The sequence below is a fragment of the Theropithecus gelada genome, chromosome 8, assembly GCF_003255815.1.
Source record: "Theropithecus gelada isolate Dixy chromosome 8, Tgel_1.0, whole genome shotgun sequence".
Taxonomy (NCBI): Eukaryota; Metazoa; Chordata; class Mammalia; order Primates; family Cercopithecidae; genus Theropithecus; species Theropithecus gelada.
Genome location: NC_037676.1, coordinates 56283984 through 56302632, shown reverse-complemented (window position 1 = coordinate 56302632; position 18649 = coordinate 56283984). Strand labels below are relative to the sequence as shown.

Genomic DNA, 18649 nt, shown 5'->3' with positions numbered 1-18649 from the left:
ATGGAGATGAAGTGGATGGGGGAAAATTGCATTTATCAAGCTTTAACTCTCTCAGACATATAATAGTTTTGCTTTGATTTACATAGAAAAATGGAGAAAACAACAGAATGTTTAATAGGTTGGGCCGGCCAGGCGCGGTGGCTCATGCCTGTAATCCCAGCACTTTGGGAAGCTGAGGTGGGTAGATCATCTGAGGTCAGGAGTTCGGGACCAGCCTGGCTAACATGGTGAAACCCCGTTCCTACTGAAAAAAATTAGCTGGGCATGGTGGCGCACGCCTGTAATTCTAGCTACTCAGAAGGCTGAGGCAGGAGAATCACTTGAACCCAGGAGGCAGAGGTTTCAGTGAGCTGAGATTGCACCATTGTACTCTGGCTTGGGCAACAAGAATGAAACTCCGTCTCAAAAAAAAAAAAAAAAAATAGTTTTGGCCAGTTGTCTTCATTAAAGAGACTTAGAATAACAGTGAAAATAATGATATAATGAGTATAATGATAAGAAACAGTGAAAATGTGGCTGAGTGTGGTGACTCTTGCCTGTAACCCCAGTACTTTGAGAGGCCAAGGCAGGCGGATCACCTGAGGTCAGGAGTTCGAGACAAGCCTGACCAACATGGTGAAACCCCCGTCACTACTAAAAATACAGAAAAATTAGCCAGGCATGGTGGCAGGTGCCTATGATCCCAGCTACACGGTACGCCGAGGCAGGAGAATCACTTGAACCCAGTAGGCGGAGGTTGCAGTGAGCTGAGATTGTGTCATTGCACTCCAGCCTGGGCGACAGAGGGAGACTCTGTCTCAGAAAAAAAAGTTGTTAATTTTAGTGTGGTAATAATAACAGGTGCCACTGGGCCGGGCGCGGTGGCTCAAGCCTGTAATCCCAGCACTTTGGGAGGCCGAGGCGGGTGGATCACGAGGTCAGGAGATCGAGACCATCCTGGCTAACATGGTGAAACCCCGTCTCTACTAAAAATACAAAAAACTAGCCGGGCGTGGTGGCGGGCGCCTGTAGTCCCAGCTACTCGGAGGCTGAGGCAGGAGAATGGCGTGAACCTGGGAGGCGGAGCTTGCAGTGAGCCGAGATCGCGCCACTGCACTCCAGCCTGGGTGACACAGCGCGAGACTCCGTCTCAAAAAAAAAAAAAAAAAAAAATAACAGGTGCCACTGATTGAGCACGTAACTGTTTAGAAGCTAGGTGTTTTTTATGGAGCACCTCATTTGACACCCCTGTGAAGTATTAGCTCTGCTTTACAAAACCTCGAAAGTCTGGTCTCTGGTTAGTAGTCCATCTCCTTTATGATTATGGTAATTCCATTTGTTCGGAGGGGAAACAGAACGCTAACTTACTAGGATGTGTCTATTTTTAAGAAATGCACAGGAGGCCGGGCGCAGTGGCTCATGCCTGTAATACCAGCACTTTGAGAGGCGGAGGCGGAGGCGGGCGGATTGCCTGAGGTCGGGAGTTCGAGATCAGCCTGACCAACATGGAGAAACCCCGTCTGTATTATAAATACAAAATTAGCCGGGTGTGGTGGTTCCTGCCTGTAATCCCAGCTATCTGGGAGGCCGAGCCAGGAGAATCATTTGAACCCGGGAGGTAGAGGCTGCGGTGAGCTGAGATCCCACCGTTGCACTCCAGCACAGGCAATAAGAGCGAAACTCCGTCTCAAAAAAGAAAGAAAGAAAGAAATGCACAGGAATGTGCTTTTCTTTTACACGTGTGTACTGAAATATTGACAAGTATAATGCGAGGAGTGGGATTGCTTTCAGGAAAATCTGTTTGGTGACTCCTGAGTGTGGGTGGGTGTAGGTGGATGTGGACAGCAATGGTGAGACAGGCTGGCTGTGAATTGTTCTGCTTTTTGGTAATTTTTTTATTTACATAGTGTATCAGTTATTTAGAGACTATTGTTTAGAGACTGTTATTTAGAGATTATTGCCCAGGTTAGAGTACAGTTGGTGATCATATCTCACTGCAGCCTCAAATTCCTGGTCTCCGGCAACTCTACCGCCTCAACTCCTGAGTAGCTGGGACTACAGGCATGTGCCACCATGCCTGGCTAATTTTTAAACTGTTTTGTAGAGACGAATTCTCATTATGTTGTCCAGGCTGGTGGGAAACTCCTACCCTCAGGTGATCCTCCCCAAAAGTACTGGGATTACAGACACAAGCATTGGGTGCAACCCTTTTGTTTTAAAAGAACTCTTTAAGGTCTTTAAAATAGTGAAAATACATTCAAAAGATGTGAGATATCTGGGAATTTCAAACCAACAACACTGACTTAGGGGATTATCAAAAAGTAGTTTAAAGTTAGAATCCTAGAGTTAGGATTTTGTCTGAAAATAATAGACAACAAAAGTATGAGAGTAAGAGTTAGACGCTGTGGAAAACAGGGAGGGCCTGGGGCCTGTGAAGNGTATGAGAGTAAGAGTTAGACGCTGTGGAAAACAGGGAGGGCCTGGGGCCTGTGAAGAAGATACGTGGGCCTCATGAGCTCCAGAATGAAAAATTCTGTCCTAACAGTAGAGTTGCCCCATGAAATACTTGTTACTTCTTTCCTCTATGAAGTGATGACTCACTGGAGAGAATTAGAATCAGACTCAGCCAGGAAAGAAAGAACAAAAGAGAATGTGCTACTGAGCAAAGAAGACAGTGCTCAGGTTACATAGTTGGGGGTACATAGTGCCCTTACCCTTAGGTGAAAGATGATTGAGGCCAAAGGATGTTGCTCATACCTGTAATCCTAGCACTTTGAGAGGCTGAGGCAGGAGGATCACTTGAGCCCAGGGGTTCAAAACCAGCCTGGGCAAGAGTCTGTACAAAAAATAAACAAAATTAGCTGGGCGTGGTGGCACATATCTGTGGCCCCCCAGCTGCTTGAGAGTCTGAGGTGGGAGGATTGCTTGAGCCTGGGAGGTCAGGCAACAGCGTGAGACCTTGTTTTGAGAGAGAGATAGAGACAGAGAGAGAGAGTGAGAGCGAGCGAAAGAGATTGATTCTGTAATTTTTTTTTTTTTTTTAGATGGAGTCTTGCTCTCTTGCTCAGGCTGGAGTGCAGTGGCGCAATCTTAGCTCAGTGCAACCTCCACCTCCCAGGTTCAAGTGATTCTCCTGCCTCAGTCTCCCAAGTAGCTAGACTACAGGTCTGTGCCACCACGCCCGGCTAATTTTTGTATTTTTAGTAGAGACGGTGTTTCACCATGTTGGCCAGGCTGGTCTCAAACTCCTGGCCCAAGTTGATCTGCCCGCCTCAGCCTTCCAAAGTGCTGGGATTACAGGCATGAGCCACTGTGTGCCTGCCCAATTCTGTGATTTTTTTAAAACAATAGAATGAATGATTTTAAACACTTAACTACGTACAATTTTAAAATGACAACTTTTAGGTATGAATGCCTATGGTTCATTGAAGAGAGAAACATGGGATATATATGAGCAGAATTAACCATTAATTTTTTAAGAATCCATCTCTTGGGAGAAAGAACCGTTGTTAAAATATTTAATGGGAATTTTATTTTTTTATTTTCAATTTTTGTGGGTACATAGTGGGTGTACATATTTATGGGTATGTGAGATGTTTTGATACAGGGATACAATGTGAAATAAGCACATCATGGAGGATGGGGTGTCTATCCCCTCAAGCGTTTATCCTTTGAGTTACAAAGAATCCATTTACACTCTTGTAAGTTATTTTAAAATGTACACTAAGTTACTATTGACTATAGTCACCCTATTGTGCTGTCAAATAGTAGGTCTTACTCTATTTTTTTTGTACCCATTAACTGTCTGTACCTCACCTCCAGCCCCCCACTACCCTTCCAGCCTCTGATAACCATACTTCTACTACTCTCGGTGTCTGTGAGTTCAGTTAGTTTTAGATCCCACAAAAAAGTGAGAACATGCAATGTTTGTCTTTCTGTGTCTGGCTTATTTCACTTAATGATATCCAGTTCCATCTGTGTTGTTGCAGATGACTGAATCTCATTCTTTTTTTATGGCTGAATACTACTTCATTGTGTATATGTACCACATTTTCTTCATCCAGTCATCTGTTGATGGACACATAGATTACTTCCAAATCTTGGCTATTGGGAACAGTGCTACAACAAACACGGGAGTGCAGATATCTCTTCAGTGTACTGATTTCCTTTCTTTTGGGTATATATCCCAAAAGATATATACCCAAATATAGATAAAAGAAAGATACTTTATTTTGAGTATATATCCAGTGGGATTGCTGGATCATATGGTAGCTCAATTTTTAGTTTTTGAGGAACCTCCAAAGTGTTCTTCATAGTAGTTGTACTAATTTACATTCCCACCAACAGTGTATGAGGGTTCCCTTTTCTCCACATCTTCACCAGCAATTGTTATTAACTGTCTTTTGAATAAAAACCATTTTAACTAGGGTGAGATGATACTTAATTGTAGCTTTGATTTGCATTTTGCTGGCTATCAGTGATGTTGGGCACCTTTTAATATGCCTGTTTGCCATTTTTATGTCATCTTTTCAGAAATGTCTATTAAGATCTCTGGCCCATTTGGTGGTGGTTGTTTGTTTTGTTTTGTTTTGTTATGTTTTGTTTTGTTTGAGATGGAGTCTTGCTCTGTTGCCAGGCTGGGGTGCAGTGGCGAAATCTTGGCTCACTGCAACCTCCGCCTCCCAAGTTCAAGTGATTCTCCTGCCTCAGCCTCCCGAGTAGCTGGGACTACAGGCACGTGCCACCACGCCCAGCTAATTTTTTTATTTTTAGTAGAGATGGGGTTTTACCATGTTGGTCAGGGTGGTCTCTATCTCTTGACCTCGTGACCTGCCCTCCTCGGCCTCCCAAAGGGCTGGGATTATAGGCATGAGCCACTGTGCCCAGCCTGACCCATTTTTTGATCAGATTATTAGATTTTTCCCTATAGAGTTGTTAAAGCTCCTTATATATTCTGGTTATTAATCTCTTGTCAGATGGGTAGTTTGCACATATTTTCTCCCATTCTGTGGGTTGTCTCTTTGCTTTGTTGATTGTATCCTTTGCTCTGCAGAAGCTTTTTAACTTGATGTGATCCCATTTGTCCATTTTTGCTTTGGTGGATGTGCTTGTGGGGTATTTCTCAAGAAATTTTTGCCCAGACCAATGCCCTGGAGATTTTTCCAATTTTTTCTTGTAGCAGTTTCATAGTTTGAGGTCTTAGATTTAAGTGTTTATTGTGATTTGATTTTTGTATACAGCAAGAGATAGGGTCTAATTTTATTCTTCTCCATTTGGATATCCAGTTTTCCCAGCACCATTTTTATTGAAGAGACTGTCGTTTCCCCAGTGTATGTTCTTGACACCTTTGTCGAAAATGAATTCACTGTAGGTGTGTGGATTTGTTTCTGGGTTCTCTATTCTGTTCCATTAGTCTATGTGTCTGTTCTTATGCCAGTACCATGCAGTTTTGGTTACTATAGCCCTGTAGTATAATTTGAAGTAAAGTAATGTGATTCCTCTAGTTCTATTATTTTTGCTTAGGATAGCTTTGGCTACTCTGAGTCATTTGTGAGTCCATATAAATTTTAGGGGGCCAGGCACGGTGGATCCTGCCTGTAATCCCAGCACTTTGGGAGGCCAAGGTGGGTGGATCATGAGGTCAGGAGATCGAGACCATCTTGGCTAACATGGTGAAACCCCGTCTCTACTAAAAATACAAAAAATTAGCCGGGCATGGTGGCAGGCGCCTGTAGTCCCAGCTTCCCAGCTACTCAGGAGGCTGAGGCAAGAGAATGGCGTAAACCCAGGAGGTGGAGCTTGCAGTGAGCTGAGATCGTGCCACTGCTCTCCAGCCTGGGTGACAGAGTGAGACTTGTCTCAAAATAAATAAATAAATAAAATAAAACAAAATAAATATTTAGGATGGTTTTTATCTTTCTGTGAAGATTGTCTTTGGTGTTTTCATAGAGATTGCATTGAATCTGTAGATTGCTTTGGGTAGTATGGGAAAAATATTCCATGTTCATGGATTAGAAGAATTCACGAACAATAACAATCAATATTGTTATTGGTTCTTCTTATCCATGAACATGGAATCTGTTTTCCATTTTTTGGTGTCCTCTTTCATCAGTGTTTTATAGTTTTCGTTATAGAGACCTTTCACTTCTTTGGTTAATTCTTATTTAATTTTATGTGTGACTATTTTAAATTGGATTTTTTTTTAATTTCCTTTTCACATTGTTCTCTGTTGGCATATGAAAATACATTCTAATTTTGTATTTTAATGAAGTGCTTTGAATTTTTCACCATTTCTGCCTTAAAAGTAATTGTGCTTTTCTATTATTAATTTTTCCTAATTTAAATTTTATCAGTGGGCTTAACTCTGAAAGTATTGCTGACTAACTTTCATGTTGTTTTTAGTAAAAGCTTTGATTGATCAAGAAGTGAAGAATGGCATTCCTTCTAACAGAATTATTTTGGGAGGGTTTTCTCAGGTAAGATAAAATTTAAGTGGAATGTCAGTACCATCAGTATACTTATCTAGAAGTCTGTGCTGCATTAATCCTTTCTATGGAGTAGTCTTTTTTGATGTTATAAAATCTTGACTGATACACTTACCTTTAATGTTTAAGTTTGAATGTACTAGAACTAATTAATTTCTTCTTAAAATAACTATAATACACAAGTAATTAAATTTCTAAGTTAACACAGTGTATTCTTTTAATTAATTAGAACTCTGAAAACACAAGGCATGAGTCCCCTCTCTAGGAGGAGACTACTGATAGGAACAGTAAAGTGGAAGACAAGATAATTTCTTCCCTTTACCTTCACATATTACAGGTTTTAGGTATAAATATGTGGTGTTTATTTTTGGCATCTTTCTTCGTCTCTGTACTTTTTCCCTTGCTTTCTGTATTCCCTCCACAGACACAGCTTCCTCATACAGACCTTGCGGCTTGTAAGCTGTTTGCCATGGAACCAGTCCCCAGATGCTCTAACTTCTCATCTGTAAATCTTCCAAGTTAGCAACTTAGTGTTTGAATTACCTTAATTAGGGAGATGTCAGAATTCTGAACTTATTTAGAAGATAGAATCAATAGAAAGATTTGTTGATACAATATAGTGAAAAGGTGTTATTGATTTGGTGTTTGTTGAAACTTACAGATAATGTATACTGTAATACACATTGTGACATAAACACAGGGACAAAAATTAATGATCCAGGCCAGGCGCAGTGGCTCACGCCTGTAATCCCAGCACTTTGGGAGGCCAAGGTGGGCAGATCACTTGAGGTCAGGAGTTTGAGACCAGCCCAGCCAACACGGTGAAACCCCGTTTCTACTAAAAATACAAAAATTAGCTGGGCATGGTGGGGGGCACTTGTAATCCCAGCTACTCTGGAGGCTGAGGCAGGAAAATCACTTGAACCCAGGAGACAGAGGTTGCAGTGAGCAAAAATCGCACCACTGTACTTCAGCCTAGGCAACAGAGCTGAGACTCTGTCTCAAAAAAAATAATAATAATGATCCAGAATAACAAGTTCATGTGGGAATCTGTATATTTGATATTCATTCATTACAGTATATAGAAAACAGCTCAATACCTCAAGCAAGGAGTAAGCTATGATGAGTCTATGGCATCTTATCAAGGAAACTACGGAGGAAAATGAGGCAGGGCCTCAGGAAGTAGCTAGGAATTGAAAAGCAGTCGTGCCTTGCTCACCATCTCTCATCTCTTGTTTCTTTGCTTATCTGCTTCGTTTACCTTTCCATAAACAGTTGGCCATCTTGGCTTTTGCAGCCTATAGCTTTTCCAGCTCTTGAATTTACATGTTACGGGTGTAGCCACACAGAGAGTGACTGGTGGTCACCGAATCCCATTTCCACAGTGCCAGGAGAAAGAACATCACTGCCTGGGATGTGAAAGGCTTTTGTGTACTCATGTGTTGCAGTAACCCATGGGCATGGTCAAAGTGATGGGGCTCCTGGATGGTGGCAGGAGTGCAGCTTCCAGAATGCAGGGTGTTGTGAGCTAGGTAGGCAGATACTCTGAAGCTGTCTGCTAAATAGTTCTTACTATCTTAAATTCTCGTATAGAAAGTAATACCAATTTAAGGGCCAGGCACGGTGGCTCACACCTGTAATCCCAACACTTTGGGAGGCCAAGGCAGGCGGATCACCTGAGGTTGGGAGTTTGAGACCAGCCTGACCAACATGGAGAAACCCTGTCTCTACTAAAAATACAAAAGTAGCCGGGCGTGGTGGTGCATGCCTGTAATTCCAGCTACTCGGGAGGCTGAGGCAGGAGAATCACTTGAACGTGGGAGGCGGAGGTTGTGGTGAGCCAAGATCACACCATTGCTCTCCCACCTGGGCAACGAGTGTTTGAAACTCCATCTCAAAAAAAAAAAAAAAAGAAGAAAAGAAAAAACTAAGTAATACCAATTTAAGACAAGATTGGATTTTATGCTTTAAACTCTGCAAAGGAGAAAACATAAATTCAGAATATTCCTAAGGCATGTTGTAAGTGCAGCAGTTTCCCATAGTACAAACTATGTCTCATCAGAAAGGAAGTCTGTGTGTTCTCTGGTGTAGAACCGAGTCCTTTAGGACACAGTGGGGTGTGTTTGTATTTCCGCTCTTTGCCTGATTTGATTTGACATCAGCCACCGAGTTTGATTTTTTTATGGATATCATTAGTAACAAGAAATTCCCTAAATTGCTGTGGGCAAGCATGTGTGTTCCATTGACTTTCCCTGCTTGTCTTTTCAGGGAGGAGCTTTATCTTTATATACTGCCCTTACCACGCAGCAGAAACTAGCAGGTGTCACTGCACTCAGTTGCTGGCTTCCACTTCGGGCTTCCTTTCCACAGGTAACTTGGTTGATGCACTCAACATGAGATTACTGAGCTAAAGGTAGCTAGCAGATAATGTTGGAGATAAAGTCATCTTGGTTTTTTTTTATTAATAAACTTTATTTTCTGGAGAAGCTTTAAATTTACAGCAAAACTGAGCAGAAAATACAGTTACTGTCTACCTTCTGTCTCCACACATGCACAGCCTTCCCACCATCAGCATCCCCACCTCCACGGCCATGTATTTGCTGCAGTCAGTGACACTACACTGACACATCACCATCACCGAGTCCTCAGCACTCATCCTTTTTTAAAAAAGAATTTTCTTAGACTTTTGTGATGTTTTACTAGGCCTTATCTCTGTATGCTATACTGTCTTTATTGTGGAGTACATAGAATGGAATTAGAAAGAAACCTTATTGTCACAAATCTTAGAAGGATTTGATACATTTTAGGATATTTATGAAAATGAGGACTCTTTTTAACACATAGAAATAATACTTATTTTTAGGCCAGGTGCGGTTTCTCACGCCTGTAATCCCAGCACTTCGGGAGGCTGAGGCAGGCAGATCGCCTCAGGTCAGGAGTTCGAGACCAGCCTGGCTAACATAGTGAAACCCCAATAGCTACTAAAAATACAAAAATTAGCTGGGCGTGGTGGTGCACCCCTACAATCCCAGCTACTCAGGAGGCTGAGGCATGAGAATCACCTGAACCCAGGAAGTGGAGATTGCAGTGAGCCACGATTGTGCTACTTCACTCCAGCCTGGGTAACAGAGCAAGACCCTGCCTTTAAAAAAAAAAAAAATAGACAGCTGAATAAAACAGCAACTCAAAGTACTAAAACAACCAACCAAACAAAAAAAAAAGCTGAAAATATAAAGATGGATTAAAATATAATCTGCTTGGCCGGGCGCGGTGGCCCACGCCTGTAATCCCAACACTTTGGGAGGCTGAGGCGGGTGGATCACAAGGTCAGGAGATCGAGACCATCCTGTGGGTAACACAGTGAAACCCTGTCTCTACTAAAAAATACGAACAAATTAGCTGGGTGTGGTGGCATGTGCCTGTAATCCCAGCTACTCAGGAGGCTGAGGCAGGAGAATTGCTTGAACCTGAGAGGTGGAGGTTGCAGTGAGCCGAGATCATGCCACTGCACTCCAGCTTGGGCAACGGAGCAAGATTCCATCTCAAAAAAACTAAACAAAACAAAAAAGCATATATGTAATCTGCTTCAAGGAACTCATTCATTGGAAAGATAACATAATGTGAAGCAAGGTGATCATACAGCCTATAGAAGTCAAATAAAGGGATGTTGTGAGTATATGGATGGAAGGAATTTTATTTTTTTGGCCAAATATAACTTCTAATATGTTACATATATGCATATTTGTGTACAATTTTAAATGCCTGGCATAGTGTCCTATACTTTTACAAAAATAATACTATTTCTTCTTTTGCTTTTTGCAGGGTCCTGTCGGTGGTGCTAATAGAGATATTTCTATTCTCCAGTGCCACGGGGATTGTGACCCTTTAGTTCCCCTGATGTTTGGTTCTCTTACGGTTGAAAAACTAAAAACATTGGTGAATCCAGTCAATGTGACCTTTAAAACCTATGAAGGTATGATGCACAGTTCGTGTCAACAGGTAGGTGTCTGGAAGCAGTGGTCAGCGCCATATTTGCAACTTTTTTCATGTAATATTTTCAAGGAAAGTAACATTTGAATGCTTGGGGATTTAAATGAGCTAATTCATATTGAGTCATAAGTTAGCAGGTCATTAGATGACAGTGTATTCAACTTAATTCAACAAGTATCTATTGATTGGCTATTACACACAACATTGTACATAATTCAAAGATGAATAATAAACATCCCCTTTCGTTAAAATTTAAGGTAAATTAAAATTTAATAGAAAGATGCATGTCTAAGTAACTGTATGGATAGCAGGATGTGATATACATTGTATCAGAAGCTTTAAAAAGTGGCCTTGGAAAATAACAAAAGGTGCCCTGAAAAACTGAGAAGAGATTAATTTTATCTTAGGAGGCACTGAGACCATGATGAAACAGCTAGATTTTGAAAAATGGTGGGATTTGAATAGCAAATGTGCAGAGAAAGAACTATAGGACAGGAAAAGCAAGCCATTCAGTCTGACTGGAGTCTTAGGAAAAGCTGGGTGTCATAGGACAGAAGACATAGGGAACAGGGACTCTTTGTACTGAGAAGGGACTTACTCTCTAGGCAACAGGAAGTGTCAGTGTTTTTGGTTGAAGTGAGATGTGATCTGATCTACATTCTAGAGACAGGTGATCCAGTAGGATCTAGAGATTCATCTTTGGAGTGTAGTAACCAAGAAAGTATCAAAAGGGCCTGAGATTTCTAGCTCTGATGCCATTATAAAAAGTAGGTGCAAGAAACAGTTTTAGAGTAAATGAAGGAGATAATACTGAGTTTAATGTATTGAGATCGATGTGCCCCCACAATATCAAAATAGGATGTGGGAAATACTTGTCTGAAGTTCAAGCCTGGAAATGGAGATTTGAAATAATTACTAATATAATTGATCAGTGAATAATTATCTTGAGAAAGCATCATAAGAAAAAAAGCTCAGGGATAGAACTTTAGGGGACACGTTAAAGTTTAGCCTAATGAGAAAAGGAGTTGGGTGTTGAGAGTATGGGAGGAGAGAATTTCAGAGTGGGAAGGAGATGTGTAATGTGTTCCAAAGAAGGATTAAGGAGAAATAGGTTAGGAAGAAAGTATCCAGTATTAAGCCACCTGTGACCTTGGATGTTTGGGTAGATAAGGCCAAAATGCAAAGGATTGTGTGAAGTGGATAGGGAAATGAGGAAGCAGAGGCAACATACATAGACCTTTTAAAAAAGTTTTGGTAAAGAGGGAGAAGAGTAGGAAATCTGTTCTTCAGTGGGATCAGAGAAAGACGTATGAGTAGAGGTAGGGAGGAAGAAGATGCAGTAAAATGATAATTGATAGAGGCATTCTCAGAGGGATCATAGAATAGAATTAAGTCCTGAGATGTATAGTGCTTGCCTTAAAAGAGGAGAAAACCATTTTCAAACAAGATAGAAGAGGACGGGCTGGGTGAGGTGGTGGGCACCTGTAGTCCCAACTACTCTGGAGGCTGAGGCGAGAGAATCACTTGATCTCAGGAGGTTGACGCTGCAGTGAACCATGTTGGCACCCTGCACTCCAGGCTGAGTGACAGAGTGAGAGCCCCCCCCCAAAAAAAATGGAGGAAGGATGGATGAATGTAAACAGGAGGTGGAGAGAGAGAAGAGAGTGCTTGGGAGCTCATATTAGATGTGCTTAACTTTTCAGTCAAATGGGAGGTGCAGTCACTCGATAGAATGAAAGAGGCCGGAGACCTGGGTACGTTTGAAGGCTTGAAAAGACCTAAAATAAAAATTGATTCCTGGTGAGACAGTCACACTGACAGTTTTACAACCACTCAGCCTGGTTAAATCATTTACTTTAGGGACGGAGAAAGAAGTGGTAATATGATTTATCCAGAAAGACAAGGGTGCCTGGGAATCTAGGGTGTTCCCCTACTGACATAGAGTATTACAGTGTTGAATCCAGAAAAGGGAGGGCAGGGGAAGTCCTGGAACCCTTAATTTGTGCAAGAGGGACTGAAGGTCTCTAGAGCAGCTGTTTTCCTCATGGGCTTTGCATCACAAATACCCTGGAGCTTCATAAAAGCTCCATAGATGAGTCTACGATGACTCTGGACTGAATGAGGAGCAGAAAATGAGGAGAAGTAGGATAATGGGAGGTGATCTCACAGGAAACTCTTTGGGACTTCAGAGTATTGTGAAATAGAACACTTTCATACCGGGGCTCTTTTCTGAGTGACTAAATTACAAGGCTGAAGGTTAGCTGCATTGCTAATACTTGGCACTGTGAGGCTAAGTAAGGCCTTGAAATATAAGAGCTAATAGTCAGAAGTGAGTTTGAGGGAGGTGAAAAAATTGAACCAAGTGCAAGAGGCTAAGAGGAGAAGGTTTCTTCTATGATAAATCTTTGGTATATTAATGTTCATATCTTCCCAGGAACATCTTAGGTACATGCTCTCTATCAAATGGTTAGTTGTGTGTAATTCCTTATGAAAGACACAAAATAGTTAATGCTATGGATTTAGCATGTAATTCAATTTAAAGAATGGTAGAAGCTCTGCTTTGTCACTCATACTTAGTTGTCAGTAATTGTACACTTACTGAGACTTCTCAGTATAGGTACCATCGCTTCTAAACTTCCCTGCCCGCCCCCCGCCAGTGTCTTTATTTTCTTCCAGTAAAGGAAGATGCAGAACTAGATACTGGATGGGAGCTGTAATTTCAGTGTACAAAAATCATGATAGGAAATGTTCTGAAATTTCTGTTGGAGCCTCATTTCTCTTTTATCTCTTATTTAATTGTAGTAGGACTGTGATTTCACCTTAACTGTGCACACCATAGATTTGATTAGTGGCATTTTAGTGGGAATTTAATTTGACTTATATAACTACCTACCTATTAAATTACTTTATTCCAAACAGGAAATGATGGATGTCAAGCAATTCATTGATAAACTCCTACCTCCAATTGATTGACGTCACTAAGAGGCCTTGTGTAGAAGTACACCAGCATCATTGTAGTAGAGTATAAACCTTTTCCCATGCCCAGTCTTCAAATTTCTAATGTTTTGCAGTGTTAAAATGTTTTGCAAATACACGCCAGTGACACAGATCAAATAATGTCTCCTCATGAGAAATGTATGATCTTTTAAGTTTCTATACATGTATTCTTATAAGAAGATCCAGAATCTACTATATTAAAATAGATGAAGCAGGTAGCTTCTTTTTTCTCAAATGTAATTCAGCAAAATAATACAGTACTGCCACCAGATTTTTTATTACATCATTTGAAAATTAGCAGTATGCTTAATGACAATTTGTTCAGGTAGAAATGAGCAGTTAAGGTATAAACAATTTATGCATGCTGTGACTTAGTCTATGGATTTACTCCAAAATTGCTTAGTCACCATGCAGTGTCTGTATTTTTATGTATGTGTTCATATATACATAATGATTGTAATGCATAATAAGAATGAGGTGGTATTACATTATTCCTAATAATAGGGATAATGCTGTTCATTGTCAAGAAAGAGTAATATTGTTCTCTTCAATTAATGGCCCTTTTATTTGGGGACCAGGCTTTTATTTTCCCTGAAATTATTTCTATTTAATACTCTTTTCTCTCAAGAAAAAAAAAAGTTTGTTTTTTCTTTATTGTTCTTCATAGCAGACCAAGTATTGCCTCTCTGCCATAGACAGCTACTGTCAATACATGCTATAATTTGACATTCTGGGTCACAGATATACAGTATTTAAAATCTATTTATGCTTTATAGAGAAACCAGACATTAAAACTTCATGCACTACTTACTTCAAATTACTGTACCTTGTCCAAATTTACACCTAGCTATTAGGATCTTCAACCCAGGTAACAGGAATAATTCTATGGTTTTATTTTTCTGTAAACAACTGAAAGAATACTTAGATCATATTCTAGTATGTTCTGAGATATCTTTAAGACCGATCTTAAAAACTAACTTCTAAGATGATTTCATTTCCTCATAGCATACAGTTTACTTTGTACATATGTTTGAAACCAACTACTATAGAAGATGAGGAATCTATTGTAATTTTTTGCTTTATTTTAATCTGCCAGTGGACTTATTTGAAATTTTCACTTTAGTCAAATTATTTTTTGTATTAATTTTTCGTGCAGACATAAAAATAGCAATCATTTTAAATTGTCAAAATTTTCAGATTACTGATAAAAATTATTTGAAAACAAACTATGGGTAATAAAGGCTAGTCAGAACCCTATACATAAAATGTAGTTACCATACAGATTAATATGTAGCAAAAATGTATGCTTGATATTTCTGAACTCTGTTAATTTTTCTGCTGTATTCCAGCTGACCAAAACAATATTAAGAATGCATCTTTATAAATGGGTGCTAATCGATAATGGAAATAACTTAGTAATGGACTATATAGGATGTTAATAATGAAGCCATATGTTTATGTCTGGATTTTAAAATTTTAAACAATCATTTACTATGTCATTTTTCTTTACCTTGAAGAACATAAACTGTTATTTCAGTTCTACAAATCAGCAAAATATTATTTATGGCAAGAAATACTCCGTTGAAATGTGCTGTAACATGGGAAAATGTAAATGTTTTTCATGGTTTCTATCATTGTGAAATAAAATGTAATTCTGACTTTTCTGTGACTTTGAGTATTTTAATATTTGGAATGTTAACACTTGGAATGAATGTCTATAATGAAAAGAAGGAAAATAACAATATACTTAAAAGAATATATATTCAGAGAGAGAAATTTTGATGATGTTATGATGTTGTGGTTGACTTAGAATGGAACCAGGCATAAGAAATAATCTCATGTTACTCAGTTTTAATTGGCTAAAAAATAATTTCCCAAATTTGGTTTTCAGTGTTTCTACCTATTTAAGAAGTGTTTGTTTGTTTGTTTGTTTTTTGTTGTTGTTGTTTTTTGAGACGGAGTCTCGCTGTGTCCCCCAGGCTGGAGTGCAGTGGCCAGATCTCAGCTCACTGCAAGCTCCGCCTCCCAGGTTTACGCCATTCTCCTGCCTCAGCCTCCAGAGTAGCTGGGACTACAGGCACCCGCCATCTCGCCCGGCTAGTTTTTTGTATTTTTTAGTAGAGACGGGGTTTCACCGGGTTAGCCAGGATGGTCTCGATCTCCTGACCTCGTGATCCGCCCGTCTCGGCCTCCCAAAGTGCTGGGATTACAGGCTTGAGCCACCGCGCCTGGCCTAAGGTTTTTTTTTTTTTTTTTGAGACGGAGTCTGGCTCTGTCTCCCAGTCTGGAGTGCAGTGACTGGATCTCAGCTCACTGCAAGCTCCGCCTCCCGGGTCCACGCCATTCTCCTGCCTCAGCCTCCCGAGTAGCTGGGACTACAGGCGCCCGCCACCTCACCCGGCTATTTTTTTTTTTGTATTTTTTAGTAGAGACGGGGTTTCCCCGTGTTAGCCAGGATGGTCTCGATCTCCTGACCTCATGATCCACCCGTCTCGGCCTCCCAAAGTGCTGGGATTACAGGCTTGAGCCACCGGCCCCGGCCTAAGTTTTTAGTAATGTAGTATTCACTGGGATTTTTAAATTAGTGTCATAAATCAGTTATCCAAGTAGTTTTTCTCCTTTATTTCAACATTGACTTCTGACTTTTCCGAATATAGGAATTCCTTCTGTTCTGTTAAGTAGTCCTTCACTTTCTGCTTTTGGATACTTAAGTGACCACTTTCTTGTGACACAGCTTGTTCAATTTTTGGATAGTTCTCGTGGTAAGAAAATTCTGGACCAAATATATTGTCTCTAACTTCAGTTTGTTTTATGAAAGGTTTATCTTTCACATCAGCACTGTATTTCATATGATAACCTTTAGTTCATGATCCTTTTAAAAATAATTTTGTTCACTACTAAATGTGGTCAGAGCTTGGTACTGTTGTGATCTAATTACCATTGGGTAACAGTGGTTGTATGTATATGTAAATAGTTGGGAAATTTGCCTACTATTGCAGCCATTCTTATTGCTGCATTTTAAACCCTCTTAGGTACCATTTTATTTTTTAGAAATTACTAAAAACTGAAATTGTAATTATATAATATATGCTAGGCACTATAGTAAGCATTTTATATCCTTTAAGCATATAGTCCTCTGATCAACCATCTTGATTTTACAGAAGAGAAAACTCTAGAGAGGGAAACTATTTACTTAGGATTTCAGAGCTATTAATGTGCAAGAGCCAGGATTCAAATTCATGTGCCCAACTTCATGGTCTAAATTTATGACTTTGCTCTGTGCCCCAGTGGGGTAATTTAAATGCTTTGAAACACACAAATGATGTGTGCATTTCATATAATACAGGACACATGGAAACACTGAGTAGAACTATGATAAAAATCAGCTCACCATAAAATACAATTTCCAGTGGCCAGAGAGAACTAAAAGGAAACTGAAAACCCACATGACACACTTAACTTTGGGGCTTAAGATGAGATAAGGTGTGTAAGTAATTCACCCTTATTTTTTTTATTTTAAAATATTTTTATAGAGATGGGGTCTTGCTGTGTTGCCCAGGCTGGTCTCGAACTCCTTGGCTCAAGCGATCTCACCACAGCCTCCCAAAGTGCTGGGATTACAAACAGCCACCACGCCCAGCCAAGCCAGGACTCTTTTAAGGGCTGTGCACATAGGTGAACTAGAAAAAAAAAATCTGGCCCCTTCCACCCCACCACCCCTGTGGCATAGGGAAGTGAAGGGAAACTTGCCTGTTTTGGTCTGGGCTCTGGATTGGGAGAGATGAAATCATCCCTCAAAACTTTCTGACCAGGAGTTTGTGTTCATGTGCATTTTGATTTTCAAGGTGTAGCTGGATTTTCAATCCCAGCTACTTAGGAGGCTGAGACAGGAGAATCACTTGAACCGGGGAGGCAGAGGTTGCAGTGAGCTAAGATCACGCCACTGCACTCCAGCCTGGGTGACAAGAGTGAGACTGTCTCAAAAGACAGACAAAAATAGTACTTTGGGATAAATCTGAAAAATCTTTTTATAGGATTTGGAGGCAGAAAACTACAAAATGATGATGAAAGACATCAAAAAAGATCTGCATAAATGGATACATACACCATGTTCATCGATTAGAAGGTTCAATATAGCAAAGATGTTTATTCTGTCCACACTGATACACTAATTTAATGCAATTCCTATCAGAACCCCAGCAAAAGTGTTGTAGTTATACACAAGATGATTCTAAAACATACAGAAAGGCAAAGGAACTACAAAACTTTAAATAATGGTAAAAAAGAAGGGCCGGGCGTGGTGGCTCACACCTGTAATCCCATCACTTTGGGAGGCCAAGGTGAGAGGTTGCTTGAGTCTAGGAGTTCAGACCAGCTGGGGCAACATAGTGAGATCCCATCTCATATTAAAAAATAATAATTAGAAAAAGAACACGGAGAGGGGTGGTCTCTGTACCAGATTTCAAGACTTATTAAATTGAGACAGTAATCAAAAAGGTATTGTCAGAAAGAAATACAGATGAACAGAACAAAATAACACAGAAATAGTCTCCTCACACAAGTGCAGCCAACTGATTTGAAAAAGTTACAAAACAGTTCAATATGGCAGGGCACACGGTGGTTCACGCCTGTAATCCCAGCTCTTTGGGAGGCTGAGGCAGGCGGATCATGAAGTCAGGAGTTTGACACCAGCCTGGCCAACACAGTGAAACCCGGTCTCTACTAAAACTACAAAATATTAGCCGGGCATGGTGGCAGGCGCCTGTAATCCCAGCTACTCAGGAGACTGAGGCAAGAGAATTGCTTGAACCTGGGAGGCGGAGTTTGCAGTGAGCCGAAACCGTACCATTGCACTCCAGCCTGGGTGACAGAGTGAGACTCTGTCTCAAAACAAAAAACAAACAGTCCAATAGAGGAAGGATAGTCTTTTCAGAAGTTGTGCTGGAGCAATTGGCTATCCATAGGCAAAAGACAAAAAACACACAGAAAAATCTCCATCTAAATCTTACATAGAAACTAGCCTAAAATGGATCATAGATTTAAATGTCCAGTGTAAAGCTCTAAATCTTAGATAAGAAAACAGAAATCTTGGGGACCCAGGGCTTGAAATGTCTCCAAATATGACAGCAAAAATATACTACTTGCAAGAAAAAAAAATGAATTGGACTTCATTGAAGTTAAAAACTTTTGCTATTTTC

The 18649-nt window shown here is 40.3% G+C and overlaps 1 protein-coding gene across 7 annotated transcripts in view; it reads left to right on the top strand.

Moving 5' to 3' along the window:
• Positions 1–15120, top strand: part of LYPLA1 (lysophospholipase I) — a 51721-nt gene extending 36601 nt beyond the window's left edge. For 4 of the 7 annotated variants that reach the window (XM_025394734.1, XM_025394732.1, XM_025394730.1 and 1 more), the window contains 4 exons: positions 6382–6455; positions 8733–8834; positions 10287–10463; positions 13374–15120. In XM_025394734.1, the coding sequence (XP_025250519.1) occupies positions 6382–6455; positions 8733–8834; positions 10287–10463; positions 13374–13427 (407 nt within the window). In that variant the 3' untranslated portion in view covers positions 13428–15120. The remainder of the gene's footprint in view (positions 1–6381; positions 6456–8732; positions 8835–10286; positions 10464–13373) is intronic. The other 3 variants (XM_025394733.1, XM_025394736.1, XM_025394731.1) reach the window with 2 other exon arrangements.
• The last annotated feature ends 3529 nt before the right edge of the window (positions 15121–18649 follow it).